This window comes from Cannabis sativa, chromosome 7 (genome assembly GCF_029168945.1).
Source record: "Cannabis sativa cultivar Pink pepper isolate KNU-18-1 chromosome 7, ASM2916894v1, whole genome shotgun sequence".
Classification (NCBI taxonomy): domain Eukaryota; kingdom Viridiplantae; phylum Streptophyta; class Magnoliopsida; order Rosales; family Cannabaceae; genus Cannabis; species Cannabis sativa.
The window spans coordinates 1,144,358-1,159,049 of record NC_083607.1 but is presented as its reverse complement, the minus strand read 5'-3'; the positions used below and the strand labels follow the sequence as shown (position 1 = coordinate 1,159,049).

The 14,692-nt window shown below is 31.2% G+C and overlaps 2 protein-coding genes across 4 annotated transcripts; both read left to right on the top strand.

The window, feature by feature from the left end:
• The first annotated feature begins 2,200 nt into the window (after positions 1 to 2,200).
• LOC115696894 (uncharacterized) lies at positions 2,201 to 5,708 on the top strand. Of its 3 annotated transcripts, XR_009688901.1 has the most exons (6): positions 2,201 to 2,359; positions 3,411 to 3,464; positions 4,393 to 4,496; positions 4,894 to 4,932; positions 5,116 to 5,419; positions 5,516 to 5,708. XR_009688901.1 is itself a non-coding variant. In XM_030623780.2 (5 exons), exons 1-5 carry the CDS (start codon positions 2,284 to 2,286, stop codon positions 5,248 to 5,250), a joined length of 408 nt encoding a protein of 135 aa, XP_030479640.1. In that variant the 5' UTR covers positions 2,201 to 2,283; the 3' UTR covers positions 5,251 to 5,708. The 3 variants fall into 3 exon arrangements, 2 of the variants coding, with proteins under 2 accessions (XP_030479640.1, XP_030479641.1); XM_030623780.2 differs by having other exon boundaries at positions 5,116 to 5,708; XM_030623781.2 differs by having other exon boundaries at positions 2,205 to 2,359; positions 3,392 to 3,464; positions 5,116 to 5,708.
• A 2,298-nt stretch (positions 5,709 to 8,006) lies between these two features.
• LOC115698094 (general transcription and DNA repair factor IIH subunit TFB2) lies at positions 8,007 to 12,822 on the top strand. The gene is made up of 15 exons (XM_030625269.2): positions 8,007 to 8,286; positions 8,366 to 8,533; positions 8,629 to 8,697; positions 9,294 to 9,387; positions 9,551 to 9,651; positions 9,737 to 9,782; positions 9,870 to 9,929; positions 10,773 to 10,841; positions 10,974 to 11,057; positions 11,158 to 11,241; positions 11,344 to 11,429; positions 11,553 to 11,643; positions 11,983 to 12,063; positions 12,153 to 12,227; positions 12,333 to 12,822. The coding sequence occupies exons 1-15, from the start codon at positions 8,048 to 8,050 to the stop codon at positions 12,468 to 12,470; spliced, it is 1,485 nt and encodes a 494-aa protein (XP_030481129.2). The 5' UTR covers positions 8,007 to 8,047; the 3' UTR covers positions 12,471 to 12,822.
• The last annotated feature ends 1,870 nt before the right edge of the window (positions 12,823 to 14,692 follow it).

Here is a 14,692-nt window from a genome sequence, read left to right as displayed (position 1 = left end):
GATAAAAGCACGTAATGCGTTGCATTGGAAACAAAAGAAAATTAAATATACTTATAAATTTTATTATTTATTGACGAATAAGATATTGACACGTGTTGAGTTAATGGTGATTAGTTTGATTTAGTTGCACGTGACGTTGGTGGGGTCGGTTTATTTTATGCAAGTGGGCTGCGTTGTTGGTGGGTGGTGGGGTTTTGATAAAGTTACCTGCCTGTGAGGTGACGAGCCAATGGTGGAGACAGAGAGTTTTTAGTCGGTTCGGGTTTTGGTCACCTGCGTGTGAGATTATAGTTACGTCTGAAAGATTCCCTTTTTTAGATTCAGATTCACTGAGGCGGTGGTGAGTGTGACATTGTGAATTTTTTTACTTTTTTTTTTTTTAAATCTAATGTTTTTACTATTAATAGATAATAAATAGAATCCAATATTTATTTTTTGAAAAATAATTTGTGTCATAAATACAGTTCAATTTTTAGCGGTCATAATATTTAAGTTATAATTATAAAATTTTTGTAGGTAATAAAAAAATGACACGTGGATAATAGTTTAATTTTTAAGGGCCTAGCTACAGAGTTTTAGATTTATAACTTGAGTATTATTATCGACAAAAATTAAATTTAAGTATTAATTTGCAGCTGAAAATTAAATTTAGGTATTTACAGCGCAAATTATCCTTTTTTAAATTTAATTTGTCTATAAACTAGTGCACTTTTTAAAGAAATATTTTGGTTGACTTATTTATATTTTTTAATATCACGAATTTTTTTTTAGTTTAATTCTTTTGTATGTTGGTGTATGAATACTTAAATTTTCATAAACTTTTGAATAATTTATGTGTAGTAAGTAAATGTTTAAATTTTAGCTTGATAAACATTTTAGAATGTCTTAAAAATATATAAGTGACTTTTTTTTTAAAGGAAAATATATAAGTGACTTTAAATAACTATAATATATACTATCATAAAAAAAAATTAAATTAAAATCTCTCTTAAATGCTGAAATAGATAAGGAGGTCTATGAAACAACCCTTTTAGGTGGTGTATAATCTCGAAGCTAATAAAAACATGTCATATATAAATAGTTGTACATAGTGACAATCTAATTGGTATTTAATGACGTGATTTTAAATTTGTAAAGAAAAGTGAAACTAATTAGAGGAGAATAACAAAAAAAGAAAAAAAATCAAGAGATGAATTGTATAAAATTAAAACATCAATTTAGTTGTTAATTACCAAATAAAAAAGGAATGTTTAACATTATTAATTTATAGTTTTTTTTTTTAACTTGATTTATTCACTTACTAGCAGCAATATATAAAGGGTGTTTTATAAATATTATTTTTTATTTTTACTTTTTTTAAGTCGTGTTTAGATTTGGATTTGGAGTTGTGGTTCGGGTTTGGGATCGAGATTTGGGTTTGGAGTTGTGCAAGCACCTTTAACAAGCAAGTAGCTAGCTTTGGGGTTGTGGTCCAGGTTTGGGATCGAGATTTGGGTTTGGGTTTCGCGACCGGGGTCCAAAACTGTGGTTAGGGCTTGGTTCGAGTTTGGGTCTAGGGTCAAAGCTGGATCCAAGTCAAGGTCGAGGTCTAAAATATTGATAAAAGAAAATACAAATAGATTGTAGCTAAAAATAATCTGTTTAAAATTAAAATATTTATGGAAGTAATTTTTTTTCTTCAAAATTTTGATTCTTAATTTTAAAATTAAAAAGTACAAATAATTTTACGGAACTTTTTTTTTTTAAAACAAATATTGTTACCTTAATAATTTGTTACTTTTTTTTGGGAATAATTACATGAAACACTAATATTTATAAAAAAATCTACATCTTACCTTCAAAGTTTTTTTTTTAACACTTTTACAGTATTCTATAAAAACACAAAAAAATAACAAGAAATTCACGTGAAAGTAACATCAAAGCAACAATATAACAACATAAAATAATAATATAAAAATAACAAAAAAACAACAATAAAATAACAAGAATATAACATAAAAATACACTAAAAGACCGTATTTTATGTAAATAAAATCTAAAAAAATATTAAAAATTCCATATTTTGTATTTTTTTTTTATTGTTTTTGTGTTTTTTTTAAAAAAATTATCACTTTTGTTGGGTACAAGAATTAGGCCCAAAACAAAATGACCAAAATGCCATTGGGCCATCAAAGCCCATCTTCTTTCTTTCTCAGCCTTCCCTGTTCAGTGCTTCAATCCAACACAATCTAGAGAGAGAAAGCAAGAGAGAGAGAGAGAGAGAGAGAGAGAGAGAAGAGAGGAATGATACCGCCGCAATGGTCATCTCCGTGCGGTAACCAATGCACTCAGAAATACGCAGCTCTAACTCAAATTCCATGTGTGTATATACTCATTCTCTATGTCACTCTTCTTCAATTTCATCTCTTTAATATATAAATTTCAGTTTTCAAAGTTTGGGAAATTTGGGGCTTTCTTTTTTTTTTGTTCTTGTTTGTAATTGGAGTATGAAATGAACATAATTTTGAGCTTTGCAACTAAGTTTCAGTTTTATTCAATAATGGTAATATTAATTGAAACTTAAGCTAATAAATTATGGATGGTGTTTAAGGAATTTAGCTAGAATGTGATAAAAATGCTTACTTTAACACTATTTTTAACTTGTGAATTTTTACTTAGTCCCAAAGATTTTATGAAGTATGAGCTAAGATTAATACTTTGGTTTAGATCATTTTTTCCCCTTTTGTATTTGGGGTACTGAAAATTAGAGTATTAGCAGAATAATCTTTATGAAATATGATCTAGAGTCAATCTTCAACATAACCTTTACGAAATTTTATCAGCAAAATAATCTTGTATGATCGTAAAAACGATTATAAATTACATTGTGTGACTATAAACCATTATAATCTCAAAACGACTATAGATTTACAATGTGCGACTATCGTGATCGTATAGAGTAAATTTGAGATTAATTTACAAATTTTAGTATTTTTCATTGTTATTTTTGGCAAATTTCACTTGTTATAGACTTAGGGTTCTTGATTTTTTTGTTCTTAATAGAACAATTTTGTTTAATTAGAGATTAATTAAGTATTAATGCTTTATTACATTTTATTTTATGAAAATAAATCATAGACTTTATATATTGGAATTTTATATTATTGGAATTTTTTCCTCTCAATTTAGTTTTTGGATATTTTTTGCATCAACGATCTGATCGATTATGAATAATTGGTTATTCAACTGTTGAAATTGAAATAGGGGAATTTCCCTGAAAGTTATAACAATTACTATAATGATACATGTTTAGATTTTGATCAGATTTTGGCAATTTGAATACATAATAATTGTTCATTTTAAGCATATTTACTTATTTTTGTTTTTGTTTTTGTAATTTTGATATTGTAAGACTGAATGGCTTATGATAGGGCGAGTGTTCTGCAAAAAAGGGTGTGATGCTGATGGAGATTGTTTTCAAGAATGTAAGTGAATTCTTCATTGTAGTTATCTTTTGTAGTTTATGCTTGAATGAACACTTCTTCTCCATCATTTGGTATTGACTTATGTGTGTATAAATATACAATATTTTGATACAAATCAAAATTTAACATACTATTCAATTCAATACAAGACGGGTTAATATGGCATACCAAGCGAACTCTAACAGGATAACTTTGTAGAAATGTTATGGGAATGGCATCTTGAAGACATTTTTTTAGCTTTGTTGTACTTTTATGGTGAATGTTTGTTTCAAATGGAATTTGGGTGTTTTCCCATTTTCTATATTGCAATTGTGAGTGATAATGATAATATATTGCAATTTGGAAACATGAAAATGTTAAACTAGCAACCATTAATCTATCGTTGCAAAATGACCATATTGGTTCTTTTATGATCGCATAGTGTATTTTTTGGTCGCTTAGCGTGGTTATTTTGCTAATAAAATTTTTTATAATGATTATTTTTACAAAACAACTCTTGCATTTCAGTGGAATGAAGTCTCTCATAGTTTTATAAAGCTTTAGCTCATTTTGTTTTATTGCAAGGTTATGGTTCTTATACAAACATATTCTCTGGCTTTGATTCTTCCCCCACCTTCTGGTGAAAAATGGAGAATCTTTTCCTACAAAGCTTGCATTGGCTCTCTCTCTCTCTCTCTCTCTCTCTCTCTCTCTCTCTCTCTCTCTCTCTCTCTCTCTCTCTCTCTCTCTCTCTCTCTCTCTCTCTCTCTTGTCATGATTTTATATGGAGACAAAATCATCATTTACAAAGAGTTATTGCACCAATGCTATAGAGTAAATACCTATCAATACAAAGGGCTTGGAGCTAGGAACTATAGTATATACTATTTGATGGATGGCTTATTAAATTTCATTTTGATTATTTTTAATCTTTGATTTGCTCTTGCAGGTTTGGATGAATGCACTGAGATATGCTATAAGGATCCTGTCTTAAAGGACCAGCAATGGAGTGCTTATATCGACCGCTCGCCTGGATCTGATAGTTACTCCGAGGTTTCTCTTCATGCCAAATGTTTTTAGAGTTTGCTTATTCAATCATTGCAGGCAAAATCAAACTTTTTTGAATATTTTTCATGGCCATATTTTTTCTTGGGATCCATTGAACTTATGACTTGTACATTGTCTAATAGAACATTCCCAACAGACCCTTCAGATTTTTCGAAGTAAAAGGTAGTGCAAAGATTGATTTTAGGGTTTAGGACTAGTTCTAAAACCATCAACTATCTCAAAACATTCATAATTTTGAATTTGTATTGCTATAATCATAAGCTTTTGTACTTCGATCGAATACGATAATAAGAAGCAATGAATGTTTGATCACAATTTCTAGCTTTGCTCTTGATTGTTTGTACAACCTAATGATTGTTTGGTTCATCATCTCTTTGTACAGTTATGTTTCTCGGCTTGTGTTTCCGGCTGTGGTTACAAGGTTAGACCATTCTCAACTCTGTTAAGCTTCTTCTGCATAATGATTTGATCATGTTAGAAATGTGGGTTCACAATGATATTTCAAATCGAATTCTTTTATCCAATTAGAAGTACTTGCCTTTGTTTCCATTGCATTAGTTCATAAGATTACCTATATAAAAAGATCTTTTTTCTTTCGTTGCAGTTTGAGGTTCCATCAGAGGAAGTTGTTAAAGCACGTCCGAATAGACCGCCTAAGCCACTTCCTGCTCCAAAGCCGGCCTCACAACCGATCGAACCCAAAGAAAAGTCTGAAGATCTACCAAGCATTTCTGCCTAATGTTGATCCAATCAATCCCAAACTAGATCTTACAATAATTTTAACATCTTATCTAAGGTAGTAAGTAGGGTAAGCATTTCGATAGAATGTTGCTGTTGTACTTTAGTTTGGTTTAGAGGGGTTCTCTATTTTTTTGGGGGGGGAGAAAGATTTGTGTTTTTCGATCTTAGTTGGATCCCTCGCCTTAACATCCCGGTTTACCAGATTTTGATAGCTTAGAAAGCGAAACCGAAACAGAAATTAGATTTGTGTTTTTCGATCTTAGTTGGATCCCTCGCCTTAACATCCCGGTTTACCAGATTTTGATAGCTTAGAAAGCGAAACCGAAACAGAAATTAGATTCTAATTTATTAAAATGACAGATATGAGCAAATACATATTCTGTTGATCTATTATCAAAGGGTATGAAAAGCTTAGTACAGAACATTTGGCTTTTAATGTCAAATGACATCTTAGCAGATTTTTTTTAGTAATTCTTTACAAAACAACATTTTCGACATATAATTGACAAAAGATATGCATTACAGATATAAAATGAAGTTACTTGGTTGGTTGGAAGAAAAATGGAATTTCCATTAATAGGTAATTATACATAATTCATTATATGTAGATATTGCTCATTGAGCAAAATCAACAAAAATAGGTTCATCAAGTTGTTTACATTAAATAGGACAAAAGCTTTAATAACATTTTTAACTAAATGATTCATCAGTCGTCAGTTGGGAAGTATCAAACACTGTGAAGAATACTAAATTTTTATTTCGAATGAACATGTGATAGATTACATCTATCAATGACAACGAGTCAATAAAATTGGGTAAAAACATTCCAATTATTCAAACTAGAATAATAAAAAATAACATGATAAATCCTGTTCAAAATTCCCGACATTAAATGTTGATGAACCATAAAATAAGGTGTCAAAAGAAATCGGGAAAGAAATCATAATAACTTGTGCATCTGAATCCAAAAATGACTGGAAATCAAACAAGAATGTAAATACACCATAAAAAAATAGTAAAATAAACACCCTCTTAAAATAGAAAAGGGAAATAACAAAACCAAATAAGATAAGAAAAAACCAAACACCACCACTGTAGATTTTAGTAACTGTCACAATCATCAAGAACAAACCATCCATCAACATCGATCCCACACCAAATCCAGTCTTTGTAACATAGTTTTGTGTGTTTTAGTCTTGTCGTTGTAACATAGTTTTGAATGTTTTAGTCTTGTCTGTGTGATATGGTTTTGATTTGTCTTTTTTTTTTTTTCATCGTTTGTTCTTTGATGGCTCGCCACCAAATCACTGTTAGTGGTTAGAAATAATAATTTCTCCGGGCTAAAGAAGTTATTTTTTTTTTGACAATGAATTTTCATTGAAAATACTCAAAAGTTTATACATAGAGAAAAGATGAAAAATCATCTATCCAAACTAGTTTATCATCCACCCTGAGTGCACGAACTGCTAATTCATGTGTACAATAAACATGAATCAGAGATGCCTCAAGAAAACTGGATAGCAAACTAGCAAAAATCTAGGAAAGATCCTACTTTAAAACAAAGAAGAAGGATCTCCTAGAAAATAATCAACTAGACTCAAAAGATTTATTAGGTAGCCCAATGCAAGAGATCAATCCAGTGCAACCACTACATAAGTTTAGCTTCTACTAATATGTGAACCTCCCTACAAAACCAAAGAAAATATTATAATTAGAACGTATTATACCAATGATAATAATAATAATAAGAAGTTATTAGTAGTATAGTTATGTACCTTGCACAAAAGTAAAATGCTCAAGCTTACGAGGTTGAATGAACCTATTGTAACATAATCTATTGTTGTATCTTCGGAGCAGTAGATGAATCCGATAGGTGTTTTTAAGATTATATGCGATGTTGTAATCTTTTTCATCTGACTTTATTTTAGTTTCTTTTGTCAAATGATCCAGGAATCAGGTGGTCAATAATTTTAGCTTGTTTTTCTTATTCTAATCCTAGTCGTGTCTTTAACAGTAGAGATATCCCGATTGGATTGCAATTTATTATTTTAACTGATTGATATTAATAAAATCTCATGATTTATTAAAATAAATAAATAAATAAAGACATGAAATTTATTTTGTTTTAATTAGGAGAGTAATTTATGGCATAAACACTTAAGTTTAACTCTCGGTTGTAAATAAATGCTTAAGTTTAATTTTTTGCGGTAATAATATCTAATTTATAATTCTAGAATTTTTATAGATACTTGTCAAGTAAATTGCTACGTAACAATTTCTGATTGGCCCACATCATTAAATTTGTATTTTTTTTATTTAAAAAATAATTTAAGTATACAAATAAAAAAATAACACGTGAATAATGACTTGACATTTAACACCTATGTACCTACGGAAGTTCCAAAATATAACTTAAGTATTATTACTGCCAAAAATTAAACTTACGTTTTTATTTGCAACTGAAAGTTAAACTTAAGTATTTATACCGTAAATTACTTATTTTAACTTTTAATTGCAAATAAATACATAAATTTAATTTTTAGCAAAAATAATACCTAAATTATATTTTTAAAACTTAAAAAATTAGTTTAAATATACTAATAAGAAAATGACACGTGAATAATGACTTAAATTAAGTACCTACAAATTTCTAAAATTATTACTGTTAAAATTAATTTAAATATTTATTTATAATCGAGAATTAAATTTAAATATTTATATCGTGAATTATTCTAAAATTAAATATTTTATGACACAAATTTCTTTTTCTCATTAGAGTGTAATAGTTTCTTCTAATGATCATCCATAACCTTAGAACCCCAACCCCCAATATTTTCACTCACAAAAACCCCCCCAAAAGACTCGATTTTGATTTTTCCAAAACCCTAGAATTGACAAGACCAATTTTGGGTTTACTCACAATGCCTCAGGTGAAGATCATAGCCAAGAATTTCATGGACATGGTGGCCTCCTTACCCGCCATGAAACTCGATTCTCTCTACGCCAATGCATTCATCTGTGAAGCCATTCTCAGGTCAGCTTTCATTTTCTCATTTCCCCCAATTTTATTGCCATTTATTTGGGGATTTTATATATGTTTATGTATAATATAGGTCTTTGCCACCTCTGGCCAAGAAATATGCTTTGCAAATGTTATGTATTGAAGGTCCTGTAAGTGCTAAATCAATGGAGGAATGGGTACTTCCTGATGGAGCTTCTAAGCATAAAGTTGCCATTGATCGTTTACTTCAGTTGAGAGTATTTACTGAAACTTCTGACAGGTATTATATAAAGTTAATTACAGAACAAAAAGCAATGATCTTGATCAAAATTCAACTGAATTACAGTTAAGTTTAGGCTAATATATTTCTTACAGGAAAAGGGAAATAACTTATAGATTAAATCCAGTGTTTCAGAGTAATCTCCAGAAGCTTTTAATCAATGGGTAAGTTTTTTTTTTTTTAATTTTATTTTTGTATAATTAGGATTTCTTTTCACCCCCAACTTTGACATATACCAAGTTGTGCCATTGAACTTTTCGGGCTGTTAAGAATTATCTCTAAACTATAGAAATTATTGAATTTAAGGACTTCAGTCCAATTCAGATAATTTTACTAATGGATGCCTAATATGTAGCGATTGTCCATGTACCAAATTCTGCTCCTAAATTTTGACATGTACCAAATTGTTTCTCCTTAACTTCCGTCTTCTTCAGACGCCTGTAAATAAAATTTAATGGAAATACTTGAATCCAACAATCAAATAATGCTGTGGATTTGTTCTTCTCAAGTTAAATAGTTCCTTCTCCATTGAAATTTTAATTTTAATGTTCTAGCCCTGTTATTTATTTTCTTCTGTATTCTGTATTAGCTTTGCTTGAAGTTTTGAATTTTCAATTGTGTTCAATCGCAGCCCCTTGATTTGTGATGTTATGTTTCTTATGTTTTTTCGGGTTTCATGTAAGGGAAATAGCTCTTTGATGGAGTGTTGTAACTCTTTTCTGTTCTTACTTTAAATATTTGGTTTCACTGATAATTGCAGTGAAGTTTTGCCAAGAGAACCAATGGCTACCAATCTAATAGGAAGGCTTCCAAGCTCGGAGGAACTTAATGCTTTTGCAGTCGAACAGTGGGAGGTGTGAAATTTACATTTGTTTCACAATTTCCCTTTCCGGGCATTGTGTTCAGGCTCTTAATTTTATCGGTTATCTATATGATATCCAATGATACAAATATCTACAAGTTTGTTTTATGCTTTAGGTTTCTCTTTCTTATGACGTGCTGTCGTGTTAATCCCAGTGCTTCTTGCTGCAACTTATTAACTCATCTCAAGCTGATAGGCCGTCAAATATTAGCTCTTCTACGATGAAGGTTTTCCAGCGCGGCCTTTTGAGTCAAAGGTGCTTTTGAGTTAAAACTATAATGACTCGAGAAGTAGTTTCCATATCTGATCCCGACTTTTTGTTTTTTTTGCTGTTTTTACAGGGAGAAAGAAGCTCCACGATTAACCGAAAGTGGTTTCCAGTTCTTGGTATGAATTGTAAACATTTTTCGATCATTTACCACTTTATGATGTTTCTTACAAGATATCATCATTCTTTGTCTGTGCTAATGACAGCTGATGGATACAAATGCACAACTTTGGTATATCATCAGAGAATATATCTCTAACTCTGAGGTAATGAAACTCATGAGTACCTAATGTGAATGTGCGGATTTCGTTGTTATTTTATTCTTACACTCTTAACTCTTCTTTTTTAACTTGTATAAGTTTTTTGTCTTGAATATGAACAGTAAGCTTTGAAACTGATTTCTTGATTGGATTCAATAACTTTACTATTGTAAAATTTCTTCAATAATGTATTATTAATGTTAAGATGAATAGGATGTCTTGCCCCCGAACTATGATCCTTGTAAAGTTTTCGCCCCTCAAACATTTTTCTATTGCAAAAATTCCCCCTAACTTTACATTCCGCTCTTTCTTAATATATTTTTTTGGCTTATGTGACCACGAGTCACATGTTTAGTTGCATTACAATGGTCGATATGAAAACTTTATGCTGCCCGAAATGCAGTTTATCAGCATTAAATAGACAAACATTTTCTCTTAGAATGCATATATATATTTTCATAATTCATCATTATACTGCTATTTATGCAATTATTTTTTGTCTAAACTCTTAAATTGAGCCAGATAAACGTCTCGTTAGTGCTACATCAAAAAAATTGTGTAAAGAGCAGAATGTAACAGAATGAAGATATTTACAACAGTTTTTATCGTTAAGGGGGGATTTTTGCAGCAGAAAAAAGTTGAGGGGCAAAACTCTACAGTAGTCATAGTTCGAAGGAAAAAAATCCCAGTTATTTATTTATTAATAAAGGATGGCTTTAAAACCATGTGTTTCATTAGTTGAAAAGTTGGCGGAATATGAGATTGCGATGATTCGTATTCTGTATAGTGCTAACTATTCACAAGTTACATTTCATCTGTAATATATTTTGTTCTGTTTTATTGCCACAGGAGAGGGACATTGATTCAGCAGAGTTAATTTCATTTCTTCTTGAGCTTAGTTTTCATGCCACAGGCGAGGTACGAGTTTATATTTCTTTTTTACATTTGATTTTTTCGTTACTTGTAGAGTCATTGAATCGGTTTTGTTTAGCTAACTAATATTTTATCGGTTAGTAGCTATCTTTCACATTTTGTTGCATTAATTTTCAGGCGTATAACCTCAACTCATTGAGTGACGTTCAGAGGGAGACGGTCAAAGATCTTGCAGACTTGGGATTAGTGAAACTTCAACAGGTTCTTTCGCTTTTTATTCTTGTTAGATAATGGGCTTATAGTCTCTCAGACGATCAATATGCTTTACCGAAGTTCTAATTAGTTTTGGGAATCTTTCTAGGGTAGGAAGGATAGCTGGTTTATACCTACTAAACTAGCTACAAATCTTTCTATTAGCTTAACAGATTCATCATCACGAAAACAGGTTTGAACTTTTCATTTTCCGTAAAGATAACTGCTATCAATTGGTGACCGTTTGCAATATAAATTTTGTTGATCTCACCTTTTTCGTCTTCATAATTTTTAGGGGTTCGTGGTTGTGGAAACGAATTTTAGGTTGTATGCCTATTCAACTTCTAAATTACATTGTGAGATCTTACGCCTTTTCTCACGGTATGCCAGTGAATGTTAGCTTATGCAATTTGAAAAATCTTGTGTTATGCTTTGTTTTTATTTTTTCGGTGTTGCTAAATTCTGAGATTGGTCGATGTATTCTTATTTTTTAACGTTGTGCAGGGTAGAATATCAACTTCCGAATCTTATAGTTGGAGCAATTACAAAAGAAAGCTTGTATAATGCTTTCGATAATGGCATTAGTGCAGATCAGGCAAGTCGTATTTCATTGTTATATTCTTCTTTCTTTTCTTCGTATATACTCGCTTCATATGCCTAATTTGTTAATGTGGACGGGAAATCGTGTTGGTTTGAGAAATGTTCATTGTTATAAGGGGCTATAAAGTGTTTGGATCTTCTTCGGTTTGCTTGAATTATTCGTTTTAACAAGAATAGGGTGCTACAGTTGTCTCGTCACATGAACAAAATCAAACCGAAACTGGCTCATATGTCATAACTAACATGTCTTCAATTATCGAGAATGTGATATTCCTCTTTGTACCCTTTATCTTACGTTGTTGGATCATCGATTTCTGAACCTTTCCATCTACAGATAATTTCATTTCTGCAGCAGAATGCACACCCTCGTGTTGCAGAAAAACTACCATCTGTACCCGAGAATGTCACCGATCAGGTTTCCTATACTCTTTATCATTATGCTCTACATAGTCCTTCTCAGGTGAACGTATTGCATACTAAGAAAATGTACTCTTTATGTTTCAGATCAGATTATGGGAAGCAGATTTGAATAGGATCGAAGCGACCCCTGCATATTATTACGACGAATTTCCTTCAAGGGTGACAAATTCAACACTTTTCTCAAACTATAACAAATACATATTCGCTTATACTGTATCACTAAGATTATGTCTCGGATTCTTTTTTCGTTTTGTATAACAACAGGAAGTCTTTGAGGCTGCTTGCGACTTTGCACGAGAATGGAATGGTTTATTGTGGGAAGATATGAAGAAGATGCGTCTGTTGGTCAAGGCAGAAATCCACATGAACATGCGAGAGCACCTTCGTCGTGCAAAGCAGTAAGTTAAAGAAACTCGGGTTTATTGTCTTGTGCCATATTCAGTGCCATCACAGCTTGTGCTTGGGAATAATCTCGTCGGAAGAGTAAAGCCCGAAAAGGGGTGGTATTTCAACACTGAGAGAATGATGAAATTTGACAATTTCGGTTTTAAGCTTTCGAATTCGTCTGGAGAAGGCGATGATGATGATGATGATGATGATGATGATGATGATGGCGATGATTTTACGGGTAATGTAAAACTACTATAGATAAAAGGAGCATTGTTGTGTAACTAATGAACAGGTTTGAAAATCCAATATATTTTGTTTGGTAATGACTAATAATAGAGTTGGTTAATGATGGGAGTGATTTTGATAAGAATTTTTTTGTTTTGTTCTTGTATTGTTTATCTTTTGTATGTTAGTCTTTTTTGTTTGTTTTTTTGTGTTATGTTTTATTGCCTTATGGGGAAAAGAAAATAATTCATCAAAGAAACAAAAATGTTGAAATAATTGAGAGGAGGAGAAATAATAATGAAAACTTCAATTTATTTGATATTCTTCTTCTTTATAACATTTCAATTTGGGAATTGGGAATATCTAATTCTAAATATCAATAAACTAAATTAAATTAAATAAACGTATTTTCTAAATAAAAAACAGTTTTTTAAAAATGAAAGTATGTGTAATTAATATTTAAATAACAAATGTTTGTAGCAATAATAATAATTAGCTGAAACACAACATATATGTTTTTTTATTAAAAAAAATTAGGGTGTCTCGTTCTTAAATCTATAGCTATCGAAAGTTATTTTTTTTGGCCAGGCTCGCCGATTTTACTTGGGCTTAAATACGGTTTAGTCGAGGTTGTGTTTTGCTATTACAATTAGTCTTGTCTCTGATACATTCTTTTGAGTATTTTAATCTTATCTTTATGATATGGTTTCGAGTGTTTGTCTTGTCTATGTAACATGATTTTATTTTATTTTGTTTTGTTTCGTTGTTGGTTCTTCTTTATTTTTCAATGGCTCTCCATTAAATCACTGTTAGTGGTTGGGAATAACAAGTTTTTTGCGATTGAAGGAATTGTTTGTAGTGCAGTTACGTACTTTGCACAATAGTTGAGTCCTCAAGCTACGAGGTTAAACTTATTGCAACCGTTTCTACTGTTGTGTCTCCTAAGCTGTGGATGAAACAGAATATAAGTGTTCTTAAGGTTAACTGTCTTTCATCTGATTTTTTTATAACTTTTTTGTCAAATGATCTGAGAATTAGACTACTATTATTTAGTTTGTTTTTTTAATTCTAATCCTAGTCGTGTATGTCCTGATTGGATTGCAGACTATTATTTAATAAAATTCTAATGATGTATTCAAAAGAGTTTATTTTTTGAATAGAAATGTAATTTTATTAACTCATCATTCAAAAGAACATCATGTAAACTGCTCACAATTGTAGAATCTAAATAGGTGCAACCAACATTTAACCACAAAGCTCTAATAAAATGATGAGCAACACGATTAACAGATCGCTTGGCAAAAATCGAAAAGACATTATTCAAACTATAAAGAATCTGTCTGTACTCTGAAAACAGAAGTCATATCTAACAAACTTTGGATAGCTTGGATCGTGACCAAACTGTCCGACTCCACTTCCACATCATGTTGCCTTGTTTCTTTCAACCAACTCAACACCTCTTTAACCCTGATAGCTCCAGCAAGAACATGATCAACCACCCCCATCTGACTTACTTTCCGAGCCATAATAATTTGATCACAAGAGTTCCGCGCCACTCAACCATACCCATACTTATTCTGAATGCTAAAAATAGCTGCATCGACTTTAATTTTGATCGTATTACCAACCAATGCAATATAGTAAAGAAAACAAAGAGGAACCAAAAATTTTATCTTGAGCACAACTCCATTGATCAAAATTACCCTTAGCCAAGGAAACCACCTCTTTAACAGTCTTATTCTTACCATTCCACACCTTGTCATTGCGCACAGATCACATCGCCTAGCAAAACATAGCAACTCTATGTTTCATTCTAGAATCCCAACACTAAAATCTATTGTATGAAGCCATCTCCTAAAAGAGTTGTCACCAATTTCTATCACCGAAATACCCATCACCCACCAACAAGCAAAAACAAACAAACACCCCACAAGATAATAAGAAATAGACTCTCCGACTCACAAGCATCTTGAACACCATTTACCGAAATACCCATCACCCACCAACAA